The sequence below is a fragment of the Geotrypetes seraphini genome, chromosome 5 (genome assembly GCF_902459505.1).
Source record: "Geotrypetes seraphini chromosome 5, aGeoSer1.1, whole genome shotgun sequence".
NCBI lineage: Eukaryota > Metazoa > Chordata > Amphibia > Gymnophiona > Dermophiidae > Geotrypetes > Geotrypetes seraphini.
Genome location: NC_047088.1, coordinates 110103775 through 110129287, shown reverse-complemented (window position 1 = coordinate 110129287; position 25513 = coordinate 110103775). Strand labels below are relative to the sequence as shown.

At 42.6% G+C, this 25513-nt stretch overlaps 1 protein-coding gene across 8 annotated transcripts in view; it reads left to right on the top strand.

The window, feature by feature from the left end:
• THOC6 (THO complex 6) overlaps positions 1 to 25513 on the top strand; it is a 199006-nt gene that overhangs the window by 154150 nt on the left and 19343 nt on the right. For all 8 annotated transcript variants that reach the window (XM_033944779.1, XM_033944778.1, XM_033944771.1 and 5 more), the window contains one exon: positions 6080 to 6190. In XM_033944779.1, coding sequence (XP_033800670.1) covers positions 6080 to 6190 — 111 coding nt within the window. The remainder of the gene's footprint in view (positions 1 to 6079; positions 6191 to 25513) is intronic.

The window sequence follows — 25513 nt, the reverse complement described above, 5'->3', positions numbered from 1 at the left end:
TTTGGCACCCATTCACCTTCCCATCTAAATACATCTGCTACTCTGGAGCCAAAATATGCTTGTTTGCCAGCCAGTATTTCAGAAACAATAGTATTTACTATACCTCAGGTTAAATTATTTAGGTAAAGGTAAAATAGGAAAATTAATTTTCCATTCATAAATTATTTCCTTATGTTCTAAACCTGGTATTCTTGCATTCCCTAATATTTCTTGTTAATTAGGCATTTTACTTGAAAGTATCACGTATAGGGAATCATGGAAATTAATAATCTTATTAATATTATATTTGTGCTCTTACTCATGGCTTACATACATTTAGGGTAGCTTCATATTCACCATCGATCACTGCAGTTATCTGGTATCCCGTTTTTCTTAGCAGCTTTGGTTAGGGTCTGGCTATGCTCCAGTTTCAATAGGCTTGCTATGCCACTCACATGCCTTTACTCACGTAAGAGTCAAGTGCACCACCCCCAGAGACCAGCCCTAATGTGAAGTGGCAGGATATAGGCTCACTTCTATTCCCAAGTCGGTGCCACATAATAGCGTCATGGCACGGCACTGTATGTCTGGTTGCATGTCATCATCTTCTCGATCTGGTGAAATTTTCTCTTAACCCAGCATGTTAGCCAAATCATAAGAATAATAGAGCAGAGCTGACCAATTCTATGACAAAGGGATTAAAGTCTATATGGAATAACATTTCCCAGTACGTAATTTTCCAAGGAAAATATTTAATCATGACTGTTTAGCTTCAATGCTTTAGTTACAATAAACACCCCTAGTGATAAAAGAGAAGATAAGAAAAAGAAGAAAAACCACTTTATGTACAGAATGTGATAACATGTGACACAATACTGGTGTGTAAGGTAGTATTTGTTTGAGATAAGAGAAACAACACTACTGCACTTAAAGGTATTCTGTAGGACATTCAGAAAATACACCTTTTTATGTTCTGGACATAATTATTATGTCACTTAAGAGAGACCATAAACACGTACTGATGGTAATACCAAAATAACTTATGTCAGAGATGTGCACTGCACTGTTTATACCTGGTAAGTTAAATAAAGAGAGACCATTTTTTATTTTATTTAGCAAATATCAAATACCAATGAGCACCATTTTACCAGGTATAAAGCTTTCTAATTTTTTCTCTTCAGATATCCTCTTATAATATAACCCCTAACTAAATTATAATTGGGCTGTATGAACCATAGCATAAAATCATTGTGAGCATGGTTTTCATAAGAAACTTTCTTGTATGTGGGGGAATCTTTTTTGAAAAGGGATATGGTACCATTTGGACTAATAGAAGGGGTGGAAAAACTCTGGAAATGGCCAATGTGCAATGTTTATTGGGGTACCCCATAAGCTAAAACAGACAACACATAACAGAAACAGACAAACACAGAGCTCCGGCATGCTTTCTTCCATCGGCAATGATTCAGGGTTGAATTTAATCTGTAAATAAGCACACTATTAATCAAAAGAGTCATAAACAAATTTGGTATCCATTGGATTCCCACTATCAGGTCACAGTGCTGGAAGTATTTTAAATATGGCACAGTGAAATTGGTTCTAATGACCATGTCTGGATGCTAAGCTTCTAAAAGAAAGAGAGATAGAAACTTAAGTTAATTGCTCTATAGTTTTGCTGGTCTCCTTTCTATCTTCTTCCATTTCCAAGCTCTGTCACACAATCATAAGAGAATGCAAGCAGGGACGTTTTAATCTATAAAACATACAAGAGAGGTTTACGTGCAGGTACAGTGGTTCACAATGTTAGTGTTTGAGGTAAAAGACACATTTGCAAAATCACTTGGACTGCAACTTCCTTATACTATCTAACAAAACTTTATACATTATAAAGGTCACTTAGCAATATTTCTACTCTTTTACTGTCCAACCTACCCCATATGTCACCCCAGATGTGAAATATGTTGCCTCCAGAATCCGAAAAGGCCCAAGCTTGTTTGTTTGTTTGTTTTTCTTTGGGGAGAAGGGAAGTTTACAATCTTCTGTTTAACTTTCTCTATGACCTCTCGGCATCCTTTTGCCCACTTAGTCAATATAGTGTGATAGTTCTACTCCTGCATGTAAGGTATAATTCTGATATAATCTTGTGATAGAAGGTGGGACTATGTAAGTATTTTTGTGGTAGTCTGGTAGATGTATATTGTCTCCCTTGCCAAGTGAATGCAAATTGTTCTGGACATTGCTCCACTATAGGAATAGTAAAAAATGCATTGGTTCATGTTTACAATTTTAGTGGAGATCGGTACTACTATTGGTTTGGATAATTTCCCCACCACTACTGATCTCAATGGAATGTCTGGCAATTTACCAAAACTATAGATTCCATCGGAAAGCTGTAATGTTAACCCTTTTAGGATATCTAGCCCTATTATATTTTATATTCCCAAATTGGTAATTGTCCAATTTTAAAATCTGAAAAAAAATTTTTTTTTTCTTCCCGCTTGTATAATTTTCCCCCCAATCCTGATATTTATATTCCTCCACCCCAGTGTCCACTACAGCTTGTACCTTTTGCTCCCCAGATTTCCACTAAATATTTATCTCTACATGCGGACGCTGTTCTAATTTGGTCCAGGCAAACACTAAGGCTTGGCATTCACATCATTGATCCTCCCAACACTTCCACCCTTTTTAAATCAGGATAAAGAATGGAAGCAGTTTCCTCAGGGGGAGCCGTTGGCACCAAAATATCCTCCCTCTCTCCTTTGTTCACTTGTGCTTGAGACATAGATTTCTTTCCCAGTCCTCTACTTTTGTACATTTCCCATAACGTCCCTGTATTTTTCCCATCTATTTCTTCCCTCTTTACACCATCTTTTATTAATGCCAAAAACATATTCCTCCGAGACACTCGATTAGCCCTGTTTGAATTGGATTGTCATTTTCTCTTTTTATCAAAAGTATTTTGAGGTCCCCAGTCCCCCCAATCTCCTAACTGTCGGACCGCTTTTAAGGCTTCCAAAATAGTCCTGTCTATTTGATTGATCAACAAAGTTATCATTACCTGTTTGTATGCCGGTGCAGCATACTTGATAATTTTATTTCTCATGGACACTGTAAAAGGTAATGACATATGTGTCAGCCTGACCTATTACTAAGGCTACCTTCATAGCCTCCTCCTTAATTTTCATTTGAGCATCTTTTAATGTATACCAAATTTTATCATTTGAGGGCCAATCAGATTCAAGTGGATATCGCCTCGTGACACCCCTACAAATTATCTCTAATAAAGACCATTGGGCATTTTTTGCAGGATAAGGATCCTCCCGTAACGCATTTTGTACTGCTACTTCTTGACTAATTTGAACAAATTTAGGGGCATCTGTGGCATCCAACATAATCCCTGCTGCGCCCAGCTCCTGCACCCGAATTACCCATTGTATTAGTGGTTCCCCAGGCTGCTGTGTAAAGCGTGCCATCATATCCATGACTTCCTGTTGAGTAACATCCTCCATAACATTATTTCTAGTCATATTTTCTCCTGTCTGCAGATTTCCCTGTAATCTTTGTCTCCTCACAGGCTTTGCTTCTAAACTTTCTGCCTGTTCTCCTTCAACACATATATCCTCCTCACTGTTATTAGAATTTGAATCCCAAATATCCCCATCCCGTTTGTTTGGATTCCAATCCAAATGATAAATTAAGATTTTAACTTTTCTGTAACTTTTCTGTAACTCACTTTCCACCTCCGTTTCTTGTATTTATATCGCGCACATCGCACAGCTGCCTTTTCTGTTACATTTTGATAGGTGTCTACCTTATCCATTAACAACTTATTCTGACATTGTAGCATTTTAATGGCATGCTGTTGATTATACCTTTTCTTTTCCAGCTCTCCTAATTTCAATTGTAATTCATGTTTAGCTTCATGCAAATTCCTCCAGTCTGACAAAACCATCCTTCCTTGTCTAGAAATTCCTTCTTGCTCTTCTCCTTTTGAGATTTTCACCTTTTGTAAGGAGGCACATAATTCATGTGGATTCCTACTTCCAAAAGTACAGGATTCACATAATCCTGCTTCTACAGACCACTCAGTGGCCATTAATTTACCTATACTGTCATTCCGATCCGGAATGGAGAGATTGGGAGCCTGCTCCTCAACCCCTTGTTTTCTGGGTAGCTTTTCTGACCACATTGATCACCCCACTTCTGGTACCAATATGTTCCGCCACTTATTTCTGTCAGATGGGATGATCAGTGACACTCAGAAAAGCACACAGACAATATAAAAGCATAAACAATAACCCTTTATTATATATATATATACATATATATATATATATATATATATATATATATATGAATATAAGAATAAAATAGAATCACCGTAATCCCAGGCAACGACCATCTTCACAATTGGGAATCCCTGCAATTGATAGGTGGGTGGACACGGGAGACTATCCCTTTAGACGTCTTGGATTCTAATGTTAGGGGCAGAGTCCCGTCCTTATAAATGGGTGAAAGCTGCTGAGTTCAAAAGCATGACAGCTGGTCCTGGTCTTTTGTTCTTTGTTGTTTTAGGCAACCCCCAGGTCAAAGAGGTCAAGATAGCAGATACTTGTTGCAGAAACCAGCTTCCCATCTGGTTTTACTGTCCTTTTGATGTTGTTTGGGCAACCCCCAGGTCAAAGAGGTCAAGATAGTAGATACTTGTTGCAGAAACCAGCTTCCCATCTGGTTTTACTGTCCTTTTGATGTTGTTTGGGCAACCCCCAGGTCAAAGAGGTCAAGATAGCAGATACTTGTTGCAGAAACCAGCTTCCCATCTGGTTTTACTGTCCTTTTGATGTTGTTTGGGCAACCCCCAGGTCAAAGAGGTCAGATAAGCAGACTTGAGGAGACATATTACGTAGTATGTTGAGTTTCAGTTACCCCCTGGCCATAGGCATAACACCAATCTTTCCAAGTTTAACAAAATTCAATCACACACCTCTAGAGTCATCTCACAGACACGTCTTCCTCATCTGCCATGATGAAACGTATGAAGTTCTTCCTCTTGCTGTGACCCAACAATGAGGACTACAGCAGTCCCAACTACAGGTTCAGAAACGTCGATGTATGAGCTTCACAAGAACCAGCACAGCACATCTACTTCTTGGAAAGAAAACCAGAGGAAGTCTCATTACTTTTCAATCATTCCTTTTAGTAGAACCAGCATAGAGTACCAAATACAACTCTGGCCAGCTTGTGGGGCAGATTGGATGGACTATGCAAGTCTTCCAACATTTACTATGTTAATATGTTGTAATTGTTTTGTCCACGCTCTTGTTCAAGATATTATTTCTGCCACATATGTTAGCATCCGATAAAAACACATTGCAAATGTAAGTGTTTACTCAGCCTCTTAATTTTATGCCCTGTTGTAAAATTTTCCTCTGTTCCAATTCTGAAGACCCCTTCCTCTATGTTTAAATACAAAACTATGAGAAAATTACCAGTATTAGCATGATCACTGTTTATGGCTTATTGTTTCTTGATATACCACTATTTTCCAACACACATTGATCAATGTGGCATGCAAATAATAAAAATATTCAGAAAGGAACTCCATAATTCACAGGAAAGAAAGCACACTCAAACACACACTCAAGAGAATAAAAACAAATACTTCCTAGCATCCCAAGGTAACAACCAGATAGAAGTAGAAGGGAAGGAAGGATCATGAATATCCAGCCTTCTAGATCTGGTACATAACCTGCTAGATTCAATTACATTATTGTCTGCTTAACATTTTATTGGCTATTCATTCTGGCACCTATACTCATTGAATCATTTGAGAAAACATTTTAATCTCTTTAAATACTTGGTACTAGGTTGTGCTTCTCTGGATCTCCTCTTCCTTTTTTGCAACTAATGACCCTCTGTGCTTATTCTGTACTTTCTTGAAGCTTACTTCTCCATACTTTGCTGAAGCATAGTGTTTCACTTTTGAGAAAATAAAATAAAATCTCTGAAAGAATAGAGAAATAAGGGATGATACAAAAGATTTAAGGAGGGGGATCTTGTGTTATAATAGTCATTGATGAGTATTTGTTCTTTGCAGTTGTGTGGCGGTGGTCCAGCACTCACTCTTTGGCATCTCCGCTCACTGACTCCCACCACGATCTTCCCCATCCAGGAGTGCCAGCATCAGGTCATGTTTTATCAGGATTTGGTGAGTTTTACTCGTGCCAAGCAGTTATAATCAGGAATTCTTTACCCACTGGTGTGAAATTAGAGACAAATTGTATGATTTTAGAAAGAAATCAAAACTCATTTGTTTAATCAATACCTTAAAGTATATCTTCTAAGGTAGATTCATTTTGTATTTTCCCAGTTTTTTGTCTGGTCATTCTTTTTGTAATTCACATTGAACATCTTGAGTAGTCCCGTATTTTCACGCATATAACGCGCGCGCTATACACGATTTTACAAACCAAGCATAACCATGCGTGTTATATGCGTGAGTGCGTTTTACAATTTGTTTTTTACATTGCTGGTTCCCCCCTCCCGATGTCCGATTCATCCCCCAGCCCCCCCGCACCGTTTGTGGTGGAGAAGCAGCCTACCGTGGGTTCGCGATGCCAGTGAGCCCTGCGCTGCTTCCTCTGCCGTGGTCCCGCCCCTTCTCTGCGCTGCTTCCTCTGCCGCGGTCCCGCCCCTTCTCTGCGCTGCTTCCTCTGCCGCGGTCCCGCCCCTTCTAGAAAACTGGCATCTGCCATGTGTCAATCACGGACACGTGCCGCTTTCAGAATCTGGGATACTGGCACCTAATAAGGATCTTGGGCACCAGAAATGTAGGCCAGGGTTTTATAGGCCTACATTTTCCAGCACCTAGGGTCCTATCAGAATTACGGCTAGTAGCGCCTAGTGACACTGAAGTACAGAGCTGCCCCTAAACACATCTACTTCTGGGCTTTGATGTTACTAGGCGCCAAGTTGCCAATCCCAGAGGACTCCTAGTGGCGCTTAATTTTTTTTTAATGAATTTTTAATTGGTTTTTAATGGTGGGCCTAAACTTTCAGTGACTTTTTTTTTTCTCAATAGGTTTTTATTGAGGACTTCACAAAAATACAACAATAAACATAGTATTATAAAACAACTCTTGTCGCCCATTTTTTGTTTATCCTCCCCTAACTCCCTCCTCCCACCCCAACAACATTGAACAATGTCAAAGATGACAGATTATAACAAAAGAACAAACAATCAAACGGGAAATAAAACCTCCTAAACAGATCATCAACAAATTGTAAATATAAGCTCATCTAATCCCTCCACCCCACCCACCCCTCACCCCTCATATGTACATTGCACAACGTACTACAAACCAACACATCCATCCCAACATATCTTAGAGCTATAGCATGATGCCATAAACAAGTAATTGGAAAGTATCAGTAATGACAATTAAAAAAAAAAAAATTAGAGACACCAATCTCCCCTGATCCCTCCCCAAAGTCCCAATAATCTAGTCCTTCCTATGAAACAATAAGCAAGTAATAAGGAAAAGGAGAAAGAGAGAGAGAGAGAAAAAACAAAACAAAACCCCAACAGACGCTACTAAAACCAAAAGAAGATGAGACTCACAGTTGGTCATTGAGGAGCAAAAGACCACGAGAGCCTCCACTACAACCCATTCAAGATATCACTGCATACCTTGTTTGTTAAAGATTGTATATAAGGCATCCAAATTTGGAGGCAATACTTTTTCCTCTTTGGGGTAGATCTAGCCATCCTTCACTCCAGTAGCAACAAAGCATGAAGACGGTTCCTCCAGGCCCAAAAAGAGGGAGAGTTCTCACCCACTCAAACTGATAAGATTTCTTCTGTCCCAGCACTGCCACTTTCCTCACTCCCCTTTTAGGGGAGGCGAAAAGCTTTATATTTGTTTAGAAACAAACCTGCCATAGACAGAGGGATAGGGAAAAGTAAAATGTGTAATTCACAATTTTCCTCCAAAAATCCCGTATTTTGGCGCATGTATAAAGGAATGGGTGTGCTGAGAGCATTTTTGACAATCCAGGGACTCGCAATATCCTGATTTATGCAGCTGATCCCGGGTAAAATATGCACAGTGCAACACTCTAAACTGACATTCTCTCAGGTCTGCGCACACCGATATGCCTGGTATACAATGTATCAATGCAGCTAAGTTCAAGGAGAGTTCAGGAAGTTGTGCATCCAGGCTCCAATTATGACTCACTAATGCTCAATTAGCTGGGGCAACCAAAGCCTGTAAGGTCCTATGAAGACCTGATATAGTAAAACCATTTTCCTAAAATGGAGCAACCAACCCTCTGATTCTTGCCTCAGTAGGAAAAGCCAGATCAATATGATTTAAGGAACTTATGTAATGAAGATGGACCAGGAGATATCTGCAAACGCTGATATTATAGATTCTTAGTCCTTTCGGACTTTTAATTTTAGTGCATTTTTACATGCTATTCCTTCTGGACACCCGGGGACCCTTTCTCATACTGTTTTACACGGCTCTTTGAAGCAGGTTTGGAATTGGATTTCTCGTTTTCATTGTATTTTGACTCGTGTCTTCCCTTTCTTGCCTTTATGTTTCAATACTTCATTTCCTCCTGGTATTGATACTGCTGTTTTTATTGGATGGAAAGCAAGGGGGCTGCATTACTTATTCCAACTAGTGGCAGATGATGGGACTGTCAAGTCCTTTGACCAAGTACAAAATGAATTTGATATACTTTCTTCTGATGGTTTTGCATATCTTCAGATTCATCATTATATACAATCTCTCCCTTCGGGAAATCTAGCTGCTTTTCGACATGAATTGTTGTCCATGGCTTATACTATTGGATCTCAACAACTGGTTCCACTTAAATTTCATCACCGTTACCTTTGCTTGACCATAATAAGTTACGGGATTTACAAATGGTATTACCTGAAGACGCGGTCTCAGAGGCTATTAAGCAGTTGAGTGTTTATCGTAAATATATGACTTTTTGGGAGCAACATTATAAATTGGTATTGCATCTCTCTATTTCCCCTAAGAGAGCATACTTGGCTTGTTTTAATGCCTTGGCTCAATGCCCTCGATGTCATTGTCCAGAGACGAGTTTGGGCCACATGGTCTGGTCTTGCCCTTTGGTGGTGACCTTTTGGGACTGCACCTTAACTTTTGTTGAACATATTTGGAAAATAAAGATACAGCGTTCTCCTTTGTTACTATTTGGTGTTCTTCCCCTTTACCATCCCCGACAATGGGGTACTTCTACCTTTCTGAAATGGACAATAACGATAGCTCTGAAGTATATTCTTCTGAAGTGGTTGGATGCGGAGGCGCCTGATCTTTCCTTATGGAGGACTCGAGTGATCTCTTTCCTGATATGGGAACGCAAAGACATTGTGGAAATCTCCTCTCCTTGGGGGCGCCTATTCCAAAAGCTGTGGGAACCATTTTGGAACACTATGACTCCTTTGGCGCAGAGCCACCTTTTGAATTCCTGATATTTCTTGATGCTCATAGATGTATCTTGTTAACCTCTACATTGTTGGTTCATTGTTTTGCTGTCCAGAGAATGGCTCTAGGGTGGGGACTGGGGGGATGGGAGAGGTTTTTCTTTGGTGGGGGTGAGGTTGTATTCTATTTTGAAAATAGTAAGAGTTTGTATTATCTTTGTTAACTTGACTCTTCAATAAAAATTATTTGAACATACATTCTTGGTCCCCCGATCCATATCTCCCTAATCTCTGGATTATATATAATTTCTCTGATAAGGGGATCCAAAGTTAACACAAACAAAAGAGGGGATAAAGGACAACCCTGTCTAGTGCCTCGACCAATAGTAAACCTGGAAGAAGAGAGACCATTAACCCAAACCTGAGCTTGAGGGAATAGAGCAGGCTTTAAACTAAGAAGAAGGGGAAAGCCGACAGTTGACCTGTCAGTAACGGTTCGGACAAGAGTATCCAGAGATGATACTGAGAGGGGAAAACGCTGGGAAATAACAAAAGACAAACAACTGGAGTTAAAGAAACACGGGAAGCCGGAGGTCAAAAAGAAGGGCAAACAGCGGGAGCTAGAAAAACAAGAGAAATTAAGGACGCAAGATGAGGACGAAAAAGATGCACCAAAGAAAGAGGAAGAAAGGAACAGAAAGCAGGGACTGGCAGAGGAGGACGACAAGAGGAGAAATTCTCAAAGAATAAAAGCAGGGATAAAGAAAAACCAGGTCTTAAGTTGCTTGTACGCAAATGCAAGGAGCCTGAAGAACAAAATGGGTGAACTAGAAGTCACGGCCCAAAAAGAGGACCTAGACATCATTGGAATCACTGAAACTTGGTGGAATGAACAAAACAAATGGGACATAGTACTGCCAGGGTACAAACTCTACAGAAGAGACAGGACACACAAGAAGAGTGGAGGAATAGCACTATACATAAAAGACACCATCCACTCGACTGGAATGGACACGGCAACAAAAACGGAAGGATTGGAGTCATTATGGGTTAAACTGCCAGGAAGAAATGGATCTGACTTAAAAGTAGGACTATATTATCGTCCACCTGGATAAGCAGATGACAAGGAACTGGAAGCAGAATTGAAGCGGGTATGTAGAAACGGAAAAGTCATGGTAATGGGGGACTTTAACTACCCTGGGATAGACTGGAGTATTGGAAGCTCCACCAGCGCTAGGGAAACTGAATTCCTAGAGGCCGTGCGGGACTGTTTCCTGGAACAACTCGTCAAGGAACCAATGAGAGGGAATGTTATGTTTGACCTAATCCTCAACGGACTGGAAGGGCCTGCAAAGGATGTAGACGTAGGACCGCTAGGGAACAGCGACCACAACCTGATCAAGTACAAATTAGAAGTAGGAACAGCCAAAGGGAAGAGAACCACAGCAACAACGCTCAACTACAAGAAAGAGAACTATGTCTCAATGAGGGCAATGGTGAAAAAGAAGCTTAGGAACAGCTTAAAAAAAAACCCAGAGACCGTGGAGCAAGCCTGGTCCCTATTCAAGGACACGGTGCTAGAAGCACAAAATCTGTACATTCCTAGATTTAGAAAGGGGTGTAAAAAGAATAAAACAAAAGACCCAGTATGGATAACAAATGTAGTGAAAAAAGACTGGCCAGGGAAGCAAAAAACTTCAAATTGTTCTACAGATATGTTAAAGGGAATCAACCGGCAAGGGAGGAAGTAGGACCACTGGATGATGGAGATAGAAAGGGAGTAGTAAAGGAGGAAAAAGAGGTGGCCGATAAGTTAAACAGGTTCTTCTCGTCAGTCTTCACGAGAGAGGACACAACCAATGTACCGGAACCTGAGAAAATCTTCAATGGAGACCAAGAAGAAAAACTATCGACAACAGAAATAAGCCTCGAGGATGTCCTACAGCAGGTAGATAGATTGAAAACAGACAAATCTCCAGGCCCAGATGGAATCCACCCAAGGGTATTAAAAGAACTGAAAAATGAAATAGCAGAATTACTCCAAATAGTTTGCAACCTATCCTTGAAAACAGGGGAGATCCTGGAGGACTGGAGAGTAGCAAATGTTACACCTATCTTCAAAAAGGGATCAAGAGGGAACCCGGGAAACTACAGACCGGTAAGTCTGACTTCAGTCCTGGGCAAGATGATGGAAGCACTGATAAAAAAAACAGCATCAGTGAGCACATAGACAGAAATAGGCTGCTGAAAGCGACCCAACACGGCTTCTGCAAAGGAAGGTCGTGTCAAACGAACTTACTACACTTCTTTGAAGAGATAAACAGACAGATGGACAGAGGAGATTCCATAGACATCATTTATCTGGACTTCCAAAAAGCCTTTGACAAGGTACCCCATGAGCGGCTGCTTAGGAAGCTGTGGAACCACGGGGTGGAAGGCGACTGGGTTAAGCACTGGTTGGCAGGCAGGAAGCAGAGGGTGGGAATGAAGGGCCACTACTCCAACTGGAGAGAGGTCACAAGCGGTGTCCCGCAGGGGTCAGTACTCGGACCGCTGCTGTTCAATGTATTTATTAATGACCTAGAAAAAGGGACGAAGTGTGAAGTTATAAAATTTGCGGATGACACCAAATTCTGTAGTAGGGTAGGAACAGTAGAGGATTGCGAAGAATTACAAAGTGATCTAAACAAGCTGGAAGAGTGGGCTAATAAATGGCAGATGAGCTTCAATGTGGAGAAATGCAAGGTCATGCATGTGGGGAAAGAGAACCCAAGGTTCTGCTACAAAATGGGGGGGTTGGTACTGGGGGAAAGCAACCTTGAAAAGGACTTGGGAGTGCTGGTGGACACCACAATGAAGCCATCAGCACAATGCGCAGCGGCCTCAAGAAAAGCAAACAGAATGTTGGGTATCATCAAGAAGGGTATTACAACCAGAACGAAGGAAGTTATCCTGCCGCTGTATCGAGCAATGGTGTGACCACAAAGAAATGCAGAGTAATGCATTTGGGGATTAATAATAGGAAGGAACCGTATATGCTGGGAGGAGAGAAGCTGATATGCACGGACGGAGAGAGGGACCTTGGGGTGATAGTGTCCGAAGATCTAAAGGCGAAAAAACAGTGTGATAAGGCAGTGGCTGCTGCCAGAAGGATTCTGGGCTGTATAAAGAGAGGCGTAGTCAGTAGAAGGAAGAAGGTGTTGATGCCCCTGTACAGGTCATTGGTGAGGCCCCACTTGGAGTATTGTGTTCAGTTTTGGAGACCGTATCTGGCGAAAGACATAAGAAGACTTGAGGCGGTCCAGAGGAGGGTGACGAAAATGATAGGAGGCTTGCGCCAGAAGACGTATGAGGAGAGACTGGAAGACCTGACTATGTATACCCTAGAGGAAAGGAGAGACAGGGGAGATATGATTCAGACGTTCAAATACTTAAAGGGTATTAACGTAGAACAAAATCTTTTCCAGAGAAAGGAAAAAGGTAAAACCAGAGGACATAATTTGAGGTTGAGGGGTGGTAGATTCAGGGGCAATGTTAGGAAATTCTACTTTACGGAGAGGGTGGTGGATGCCTGGAATGCGCTCCCGAGAGAGGTGGTGGAGAGTAAAACTGTGACTGAGTTCAAAGAAGCGTGGGATGAATACAGAAGATTTAGAATCAGAAAATAATATTAAATATTGAACTAGGCCAGTTACTGGGCAGACTTGCACGGTCTGTGTCTGTATATGGCCGTTTGGTGGAGGATGGGCTGGGGAGGGCTTCAATGGCTGGGAGGGTGTAGATGGGCTGGAGTAAGTCTTAACAGAGATTTTGGCAGTTGGAACTCAAGCACAGTACCGGGTAAAGCTTTGGATTCTCGCCCAGAAATAGCTAAGAAGAAAAAAAAAAAAAAAAAAAAATTTAAATTGAATCAGGTTGGGCAGACTGGATGGACCATTCGGGTCTTTATCTGCCGTCATCTACTATGGAGTACTGTGTTCAGTATTGGTCGCCGTACCTGAAGAAGGATATGGCGATACTTGAGAGGGTCCAGAGAAGAGCTACACGTATTATAAAGGGTATAGAAAACCTTTTATACGCAGACAGGCTAGAGAAACTGGGGCTCTTCTCCCTGGAAAAGCGGAGACTCAGAGGAGACATGATAGAGACATATAAGATCATGAAGGGCATTGAGAATGTGGAGAGGGACAGATTCTTCAGCCTACGGGGAACTACAAGAACAAGGGGGCACTCAGAGAAACTAAAAGGGAACAGGTTTAGAACCAATGCCAGGAAGTACTTCTTCGCTCAGAGGGTGGTGGATACGTGGAATGCGCTTCCGGAGGGTGTGATAGGACAGAGTACTTTACAGGGTTTCAAAGAGAAATTGGATAAATTGTAGAAAGAAGTTATTGAAGGATATAGATAGGGAAGATATAGGATGAAGAAGGGTACAGTTAGAAGGATATAGATAAGGTAGGATAAAAAAAAAAGATTGAAGGGATAGAGGGGTACAGATAGAGGACTACTACACAGGTCCTAGACCTGATGGGCCGCCACACGAGCGGACTGCTGGGCACGATGGACCTCTGGTCTGACCCAGCAGAGGCACTCCTTATGATAGAGCACTCTGGTAAAGAGCCATCCGCTACAAAGGTTTTGAATGTACGTGTGAGGGCCGGCACAACTTCTTCTTGCAAGAGTTTGTAAAATTCTGTCCGAAAACCATCTACCCCCGGCACATTCAACAAGGCCCCTAAGCGAATAGCTGCCAGTACTTTGTCTTCCATTATAGGGCGATTAAGCTGTTCTCTCATCAACTCTTTTTATATATCTAATATAATAAAATGCTAGGCCGCGCATGCGCACTCAAAAGTCGTATTCCCTGATCCGTCGCAGAAACACGAGTGCGCATGCGCGGCGGCGGCGGCTTTCAAATTAAAAAAAAAAGTTACACAGCTGCGGCGGCCTTCCTCACCCCCGCCTCTTACTCTGCATGGTACCGGCTCCTCTCTCGAACTGCACCAGACTCTGCTGTTCTTCGCTCTGCCCTGCTCCTTGCCTTACTATATTTTTAAGTTGAAAGACGAGGCAGCGGCTCCTCTCAGGATCCCCACCTGCGTCGGAAGTCCAATGCAGTCAAGGAGCAGGGCAGAACGATCTTCAAAATGGCGGCAACTCGATCTCCGTTCCTCCGAGGGGGGGTCTGGGAGGAGAGGGGTCGCGGCCACTCAACACCCCCACCGAGGAGCCCAGCAACTTTCCGCTGCCCGGGACCCGAGTCATTTGCCGCCCCCCTCTTCCCTTACCGCGGGCCCGACTGGCGATTTAAGCAGCGTGTGCAGCAGTCTTCACACGCTGCTTCGGGCCCTTCTACTGCCCTGATTTGCTCCGGACGTGCCAGAGTAAATCAGGGCAGTAGAAGGACCCGAAGCAGCGTGTGAAGACTGCTGCACACGCTGCTTGAATCGCCATGTGTAGTCGGGCCCGCGGGAAGGGAAGGGAAGGGGGGGCAGCAAAGGACTCGGGCCCGCGTTTGTAGTCGCGACTGTGGGAAGGGAAAGGGGGTAGAGGAAACGCTAATGCTGCTGCACAGGGAATTGGTGTGGGGGGAGGGAATGCTGCTTTGCACAGACAGAGAGAGGGAGGAAGGGAGACAGAAAGACAAGAAAAAAGACACAGGGGCAGGTGCACAGGGAACTGGTGTGGGGGGAGGGAAATGGAGGGGGAGGGAATGCTGCTTTGGACAGACAGACAGAGGGAGGTAGAGAGACAGAAAGACAAGAAAAAAGACACAGGGGCAGGTGCACAGGGAACTGGTATGTGGGGAGGGAAATGGAGGGGGAGGGAATGCTGCTTTGGACAGACAGACAGAGGGAGGAAGGGAGACAGAAAGACAAGAAGAAAGACACAGGGGCAGGTGCACAGGGAACTGGTGTGGGGGGAGGGAATGCTGCTTCGGACAGACAGACAGAGGGAGGAAGGGAGACAGAAAGAAAAGAAGAAAGACACAGGGGCAGGGAGATATACAGACAAAGGGGGCCAGGGACAGAGACAGACAGAAAGAAAGACAGCGGGAGTCGCATCAGGAGGGAATGCCGCAGAGGGAACTTTTCCAATGGGTGCAACTGGGCGGCTGTCGGGAGACTCTGATCAGGGGCAGAGCAAGGTAAGTGTATCATAGGGATAAGAAGGAGGAGGGGGGGAGAAAAAGGAAGGGACGCCTACTGCTGGACAGGGGGAGAAGGAAAGAGGTGCTGATGGACGGGGGGGGGTGAAGAAAAAGGAACGGAGGCCTAATGTTGGACAGGGGGAGAAGGAAGGTGCTGCTGGACAGGGGGGAGGTAAAACAAAGGGAGAAGGGCTGCTGCTGCTGCATAAGGAGAGCTGTGAAGGGATGGTGGTGAGCACAGGGGAGGTAAAAGGAAGGGAGAATGGACAGGGGGAGCAGGCAAGGGGTGGTAATGGACAGCCAAGGAAAAAGAAAGAAAGAAAGCGGTTAAGGAGAGAGAGAGAGAAAAAGAAATAAAGAGAGACACACACACATATATTCTAGCACCCGTTAATGTAACGGGCTATAAGACGTGTGTGTGTGTGTGTATATATATATATATATATATACACACACACACATATATATATATAACCAAAGATCAATGAATTGAACAGAGAAGAGGGAACTGAATGACCTTCTGGGACCAGGTCTGCTACATCTGTTTATCGCAGGACCATCATGGAGAAGACTCTACTGACACCTACAGGCGGTCAGGTTTTGTGATCAAAACAGGGTTAATTATCTGGAAAATGAAGTGTGTGTTTCATACCTAGTCACACTGAGCTTATCTGTCCCTATCTGATTTAGACTTTGGTGTTAGCAGTACTTAGGAACTGTTTCTGAGGAGGACACAGCCATCGCCAATGAACTGAACATGTTTTTTGCTTCTGTATTTCCTGAAGAGGATATATCCAATATACCGGAAGCCAACAGGCTATACACAGGAAATGAAGACAGGAAACTGATAGGGACGATGGTCAGTCTAGAGGAGGTATGCAGACAGATTGATAGGCTTAAAAACTATGAACCCCGGGACCGGACAGCATCCACCCAAGGGTAATCAAGGAACCGAAAGGGGTTATAGCTGAACTGCTCCAACTAATAGTAAATCTGTCGATCAAATCAGGAAAGATTCCGGAAGATTGGAAAGTGGCGAATGTTATGCTGATCTTCAAGAAAGGTTCGAAGGGAGATCCGGGAAACTACAGACCAGTGAGTCTGACTTCGGTACCAGGAAAGATGGTAGAGGCGCTGATAAAGGATCGCATCATCGATCACCTTGACGGACACAAACTGATGAGGACAAGCCAGCACGACTTCAGCAAAGGAAGATCTTGCTTGACAAACTTACTGCACCACTTCGAAGGAGTAAATGGGCAGATAGACAAGGGTGACCCGGTCAACATTGTATATCTAGATTTTCAGAAGGCATTCGACAAGGTTCCGCATGAACGTCTACTTTGAAAAATTGCGAGCCATGGAATCGAGGGTGATATACTCACGTGGATTAAAAACTGGTTGGCGGATAGGAAACAGAGAGTGGGGGTGAATGGACAATACTCGGATTGGAACAGCGTCACAAGTAGAGTGCCGTAGGGTTCAGTGCTCGGGCCTGTGCTCTTCAACATATTTATAAACAACCTAGAAATTGGCACGATGAGTGTGATTAAATTTGCAGATGATACAAAGTTATTCAGAGTAGTGAGGACACAGAAGGATTTCGAAGACCTACAAAGAGACATAAATACGCTCGAGGAATGGGCCATGAAATGGCAAATGAGGTTCAACGTGGGTGGATAAGTACAAGGTGATGCATGTCAGTAACCAAAATCATATGCATAAATACAGGATGTCCGGTGCTATTCTCAGAGAGAGCCCCCAGGAAAGAGACTTGGGAGTACTTGTAGACAAGTCAACGAAACAGAACAGAATGCTAGGAATGATTAAGAAGGGAATCACGAACAGATCTGAAAAGGTTATCCTGCCGTTATACCCCCAACTGGAATATTGCATCCAACACTGGTTGCGTACATGAAAAATAACATAGGACTACTCGAAAGGGTCCAGAGAAGAGTGACAAAAATGGTTAAGGGCTGGGTGAGTTGGTGTACAACAAGGGCCTCTTCTCCTTTGAAAAGAGAAGACTGAGAGGGGACATGATCGAAACATTCAAGATATTGAAGGGAATTGACAGAGAGCTTGTTCATCCTCTCCAAGATGAAGAGAACGAGAGGGCACTCGCTAAAGTTAGAAAAGAAAAGATTTTGTACAAACGTAAGGAAGTTCTTCTTCACCCAGAGAGTGGTGGAGGTCTGGAACGCTCTTCCGGAGGCTATTATAGGGAAAAGCACCCTTCAGGGATTCAAGACAAGGTTGAATAAGTTCCTTCTGGAACAGAACATACGCAAGTAAGGCTAGACTCAAATAGGGCACTGGTCTTTGACTTAAGGGCTGTTGCGTGAGCGGACTGCTGGGCACGATGGACCACTGATCTGATCCAGCAGCGACAAATCTTATGTTCTTATGTTCTATTTCTTCATTATTATTTGTCTTTATTGCTTTGCTGAATAAACCATTGCTTTTTACTTCTAATAGTCCATATTTCTTATCAGTAGATAGAGGGTTTGTAAACTTGAAACCAGTAATCATGTGTGTTTGTTCTCTAGTCTTAATGCCATGATAGAGACGTTTAAATATATCACCGGCCGTATTGAGGTGGAAGATGATATCTTCTTTTTTAAAGGCCCCTCTGCTACAAGAGGCCATCCGCTGAAAATCAGGGGCGGGAAATTTCATGGCGACACCAGGAAGTTCTTCTTCACCGAAAGGGTGGTCGATCGTTGGAATGAACTTCCACCTCAGGTGATTCAGGCCAGCAGCGTGAAGGATTTTAAAAGGAAATGGGATACACATGTGGGATCTCTAGGGGGGTAAATTCAAGGGGGTAGGGTTGTTGAGGTGGGCAGACTTGATGGGCTGTGGCCCTTTTCTGCCGTCATCTTCTATGTTTCTATGTTTCTATGTTATGTGCATAGCTATCTGCATACCATTAGGGCAGGGGTGCCCACACTTTTTTGGCTTGTGAGCTACTTTTAAAATGACCAAGTCAAAATGATCTACCAACAATAAAATTTTTAAAAACACAAAGCACACTGTATGCAGAGAAAATGTTAATTATCATTTGTATTCTGGGTTTTTTTTCAGAGGTCAAGGCAGAATACTTTAAAATATGCAATGTCACCTCAGTAGCAACTATACAAAAATAGACAAATATACCTCCCTCCCCTTTTACTAAACCGTGATAGCGGTTTTTAGCTCAGGGAGCTGCGCTGAATGCCCTACGCAGCTCCCAATGCTCATACGCTCCCTGTGCTAAAAGCCATTATCACGGTTTAGTAAAAGGGAGCCATAGTGCAAAATATAGACAGCAGATATAAATTCTCAAACGGACACATTTTGATCACTAAATTGAAAATAAAATCATTTTTCCTACCTTTTGTCTGATGATTTCATGAGTCTCTGGTTGCACTTCCTTATTCTGTAAATCCAATATTTATTTATTTCTGCCCTTCTTTCTTTCTGCTCCCTCCCCTTTTCTTTCTGTCTCTTTTTCTTTCTCTCTCCTCCTGCCTGCTTGTCTTTCTTTCTCTCTCCCCCTGCTCCTCCCCAAGCCATCGCACCGATTTCTCCACTTACCCAATTCTTTCCCTACCCCCCCCCCAAATTAAGACTTCAACAAGCACAACATTCACATCTTAAAAACACAGACCGAACTACAACATTAATATGAGTATGAAGCAAAAATGGCAGAGTACAATCTGAAAGAACTCAAGTTTAACTGTTACTTCCACACCCTGCAACAATAAAGTTGAAGGGAATGCAAAAGCAGCCTCTTGAGACACCATCAATACTCAGATTTTCAAACATTTCATTGCAGGCCAAGCCGCCATGCCAATTTCTCCCTGCTGCTTCCCCGAGCCAGGCCAGGCGCGTACAAGCGCCGGACTCACAAGACTTCACCTCCAACGTCAATTCTAACGTCGGAGAGGAAGTTCCAGGTGAAGTCTTGTGAGTGCGGCGCTTGTACACGCTTGGCCTGGCTCGGGGAAGCAACAGGGAGAAAATGATCGCAAAGGCAATGCGATCGACTCACGTTGCCTTTGCAATCTACTGGTCAATCCAATTGACCATTTGGGCACCCCTGCATTAGGGTATCAATATTTTCTTCATAGTATAGGGTCCTTATTTATAGAATATATTACCACTAGCTGTTGGGATGGAGAGTTACTACCTCTCTTTTTATGGGAAAATATGTTCATTTGAAGGAAGTTGTACATGCTGATGGAGAGATGGAGATAGTAACATAGTAACATAGTAGATGACGGCAGATAAAGACCCGAATGGTCCATCCAGTCTGCCCAACCTGATTCAATTTAAAATTTTTTTTTTTTTTTTTTTTTTTCTTCTTAGCTATTTCTGGGCGAGAATCCAAAGCTTTACCCGGTACTGTGCTTGGGTTCCAACTGCCGAAATCTCTGTTAAGACTTACTCCAGCCCATCTACACCCTCCCAGCCATTGAAGCCCTCCCCTGCCCATCCTCCTCCAAACGGCCATACACAGACACAGACCGTACAAGTCTGCCCAGTAACTGGCCTAGTTCAATCTTTAATATTATTTTCTGATTCTAAATCTTCTGTGTTCATCCCACGCTTCTTTGAACTCAGTCACAGTTTTACTCTCCACCACCTCTCTCGGGAGCGCATTCCAGGCATCCACCACCCTCTCCGTAAAGTAGAATTTCCTAACATTGCCCCTGAATCTACCACCCCTCAACCTCAAATTATGTCCTCTGGTTTTACCATTTTCCTTTCTCTGGAAAAGATTTTGTTCTACGTTAATACCCTTTAAGTATTTGAACGTCTGAATCATATCTCCCCTGTCTCTCCTTTCCTCTAGGGTATACATATTCAGGGCTTCCAGTCTCTCCTCATATGTCTTCTGGTGCAAGCCTCCTATCATTTTCGTCGCCCTCCTCTGGACCGCCTCAAGTCTTCTTACGTCTTTCGCCAGATACGGTCTCCAAAACTGAACACAATACTCCAAGTGGGGCCTCACCAATGACCTGTACAGGGGCATCAACACCTTCTTTCTTCTACTGACTACGCCTCTCTTTATACAGCCCAGAATCCTTCTGGCAGCAGCCACTGCCTTGTCACACTGTTTTTTCGCCTTTAGATCTTCGGACACTATCACCCCAAGGTCCCTCTCCCCGTCCGTGCATATCAGCTTCTCTCCTCCCAGCATATACGGTTCCTTCCTATTATTAATCCCCAAATGCATTACTCTGCATTTCTTTGCATTGAATTTTAGTTGCCAGGCATTAGACCATTCCTCTAACTTTTGCAGATCCTTTTTCATATTTTCCACTCCCTCTTCGGTGTCTACTCTGTTACAAATCTTGGTATCATCTGCAAAAAGGCACACTTTTCCTTCTAACCCTTCAGCAATGTCACTTACATACATATTGAACAGGATTGGCCCCAGCACCGAACCCTGAGGGACTCCACTAGTCACCTTTCCTTCCTTCGAGCGACTTCCATTAACCACCACCCTCTGGCGTCTGTCCGACAGCCAGTTTCTGACCCAGTTCACCACTTTGGGTCCTAACTTCAGCCCTTCAAGTTTGTTCAACAGCCTCCTATGAGGAACTGTATCAAAGGCTTTGCTGAAATCCAAATAAATTACATCTAGCATATGTCCTCGATCCAGCTCTCTGGTCACCCAATCAAAAAATTCAATCAGGTTCGTTTGGCACGATTTACCTTTTGTAAAGCCATGTTGCCTCGGATCCTGTAACCCATTAGATTCAAGGAAATACACTATCCTTTCTTTCAGCAACACTTCCATTATTTTTCCAACAACTGAAGTGAGGCTCACCGGCCTGTAGTTTCCTGCTTCATCCCTGTGACCACTTTTATGAATAGGGACCACATCCGCTCTCCTCCAATCCCCAGGAATCACTCCCGTCTCCAGAGATTTGTTGAACAAGTCTTTAATAGGACTCGCCAGAACCTCTCTGAGTTCCCTTAGTATCCTGGGATGGATCCCGTCTGGTCCCATCGCTTTGTCCACCTTCAGTTTTTCAAGTTGCTCATAAACACCCTCCTCCGTGAACGGCGCAGAATCTACTCCATTTTCTCGTGTAACTTTGCCGGACAATCTCGGTCCTTCTCCAGGATTTTCTTCTGTGAACACAGAACAGAAGTATTTGTTTAGCACATTTGCTTTCTCCTCATCACTCTCCACATATTTGTTCCCAGCATCTTTTAGCCTAGCAATTCCATTTTTTATCTTCCTCCTTTCACTAATATATCTGAAAAAATTTTTTATCTCCCTTTTTTACATTTTTAGCCATTTGTTCTTCCGCCTGTGCCTTCGCCAAGCGTATCTCTCTCTTGGCTTCTTTCAGTTTCACCCTGTAGTCTTTTCTGCTCTCCTCTTCTTGGGTTTTTTTATATTTCATGAACGCCAACTCTTTCGCCTTTATTTTCTCAGCCACTAGGTTGGAGAACCATATCGGCTTCCTTTTTCTTTTGTTTTTATTGATTTTCTTCACATAAAGGTCCGTAGCCATTTTTATCACTCCTTTCAGCTTAGACCACTGTCTTTCCACTTCTCTTATGTCCTCCCATCCTAACAGCTCTTTCTTCAGGTACTTTCCCATTGCATTAAAGTCCGTACGTTTGAAATCTAGGACTTTAAGTATCGTGCGGCCGCTCTCCACTTTAGCCGTTATATCAAACCAAACCGTTTGATGTGGGATAGAACTGGAATAGAAGGGTCCAAAGTTGTGGTTTTTGGATTGTATTTGAATTGGTTACTATTCATTTGACTAGAACATTAGTCTGGGAGCATGAATAGTAGGGGGTGGGATGTTTAGCTTCTTGGATTATATTTAAGGACTGCATTGATTTTAACTTATCCCCTCTAACTCAATCATCAGTTTCCTGGATTAATTCTCTATATTTTCATCTTGTGCTACTGTTTTATTGTAACAATGATTGGAGAAGTGTGGTATCAAATACTGTAGTAGAACATTAGATTAAAATATATGTATTTGTGTATATAGATATAGATAGATAGATAGATATAAAATCTTGTAAAGCAAGACATGATCTATCTGGATTTCAGTGTTTTTTTAGTGCTGTATCGTGCAAAGGTTTATGGTTAATTATATTTGATGTGCCGCTCTTCCTTTAAGTAGTAACAAAGTGTTGCACAATAAGAATACAATTTAAAAAAGAAAAGAATGTCAATAATAATAAAAAGGATAAGTTTAAGGATTACAATGTCTATGAGAGCAGAACATTTCAGTTTAAATTCTAGGTAAAAAAAGAGAAAGATCAATTTGTACATTCAATGAATCCTGGGAGAGGGAAGTTGGTGGCATCTTTAAGCTAAAAGACTGAGGCATAAGCTTACAAGGACAAGAGTCTATATCGTGTACTTTTAAAGACATAGACTAGAGCTTATGTTTTGATAAAGCTATTAAAGGAGGGAGAACTAAAAGAAAGATAAATTTTTACAAATGGAAATCCAAGACAAGAGTGGAGTAGATAAACATTAGTTTAAATACAAAGCTTATCTGATTTCTTCTCCTGGTGGTCTCCTCTGACTATTTCCACTTTTCTGTCTTCAGCATCAAGATGCCACTAGTCTCTTTTGTATCATTTGTTGAATCCCAATGCATCTGACAGAATGCTGTTCCTAGAACTTTGTTCATTAAAGTTACAATGTTTGTTTTTTGGGCTTATTATCAATAGTTATATGCTGCTTCAGGGGAGCCAGGCTTGAAGAGCTCCTTGTATTTGGAGACTGTTGATTTACCCTGTTTATCTCTTTCGGATCTGAGCCGCCTTTGCCCGTATTACAGAGGAGGAGGAGGAGGTGGATTGGGCTATTTCTCAAAGCTATTTAATAAATGCTCAAGGTCCTGACAGTTTTTGGGCAGAGTATTATAAGATTCTCCAAGGGGAAGTTACTTTGCCATTGGTTCACATGTTCAACCACTGTATCGAGGCTCCTGCCCTGCTGGGGAGCCTTAGGGAAGCTCAGATTGTGGTCTTGCCTAAACTGGAAAAAACCTGGTGGTTACCAGTCAATTAAATCAAACATAAAAACCACCAATAACCAAAATGACACTGAAGGTGTTTTTATATAGATATAAGGGAACAAGCCTCAGAATATGGAGTTTCACCCATTCCGGGTTTTCTCAAAGAGACAAACAAATCTGTTCTCTTACATCACCATCTTGAATCCATCCTCCCTACCTTTAACTCAATTAATAATTCATTACTTTAATTCATTACTCTTTAATCTATAGCAGGGGTGTCAAACTCAATCACATAAGAGGCCGAAATCTAAAACATAGGCTAAGTCATGGGCCAAATTTTTTATTGATACGTAGGGGTCCTTTTATTAAGGTACGCTAACTGATTTAGCATTCACTAAATGCGCAGCTTAATAAAAGGACCTTTTAGTCTTAGTAGAAACATACAGTTAAAACCTCTCCAATCCCATGCTGGCTCTGTGATGTAAACAAAATAAATAAAAAAGACTTTTCCTCTCTCTTTTAGGTCCTAATTCTCGCTTGCTGTCTTAACACCAGCTCTGGCAGGATATACATTTCAAATCTGACATATTGTAATCACAAAACAGAAAATAAAATTATTTTTTCTACCTTTTGTTGTTCAAGTCATGTTGCTCCCAGGCTCTGGTTGTCTTCTGATAACTCGCTTGCCAGAGTCTCCTGCCCATTTGTCATTTTCTTCTTTCTCCGTGCTAACCATTCATCTTCCATCTCTGCCCATCATTCTTACTTACACCCCTGTACCTTCTCTATCATCTTCAAACTCCAAGCCCCATGCAACTTTCCTGTGACACAGGGGCTGATCCAAGGCTTGACTGTGTCAGCAGCAACAGGTTTTGAGAGCACCTTGGCCTGGGACTGAGCCAATGAGAGCTGTGCTTCTAAGTTGCACAATTACCCTTCACCCTCAATACTGCCTGGCAATGGAGCATGAGTTGGTTCAGGCCCAATCTGTACATGTTAACCTAAGACAGCTCCACTTGTTACATTAAAAAAGTCTACAAGAAAGAAGAAATCAACAGCATTGACAATTGAAAAGAGAACAGAAAAATTATGGGATCAGAGAGGAAGAAGGACAGGACAATTTGCTGGTGGTTGACAGATTTGAGTGCTGTATTGGTCCTCCGCCGAGGCACTTCCTGATCCTGGTGTCATGTCTACAAACTTAAAAGATAATAGCTCCAGTCCTTTTCTAGTTCTCCTAGACCCGTCAATGGCTCCAGTTACAATACCTCGGTGGGGGAGAGACTGGGAGCCGAGAGTCCGGGTCCGGGTGGTACTGTAAATAGCAAATTCATGTTTTGCAAAGTTGATAGGCAGATTTATTTTCATTGACTAACTTTTTGATTTATCACAAATATGATTGAGGAAGGATGCTGTTAATTCACGGTGATCTACATTCACTTAGGAAGCAAGAAGAAGTAGGACTACAAAAGCAAAGTTCAAGTAATACCAATGATCCCATTATTGGTTTAAAGGCCTTCATCTTCAAAGCAGCTTGCATAGGATCGCCGGTCGGCTGTAGAAAACCTAGCAGGCTGCGTCGGCCTTCACAGCACATTCCCTCTCCCGCGGTCACGCTCCTCTTCTGACGAACAGGATTGCAGCAGAGGGAATGTGCTACGGAGGCCGATGCAGCCTGCTAGATTCGTTACAGCCGACCTGCGATCCTATGCAAGCTGCTTTGAAGAGGAGGCCGGGATGGAGGGAGGACCAGGCAAAGGCAGAGGAAGAGCAGCGGTTCGTGCCGGCGGGCCAGCTTAAATATAAATTGCAAAATGTCTGGCGGGCCAGCTTTTATCACACTGTGGGCCAGAGTTTGGCATGTCTGATCTATAGTAAAATTCATCTAGTTTAAATCTCTTAATTCATACTCAACTCAACCAC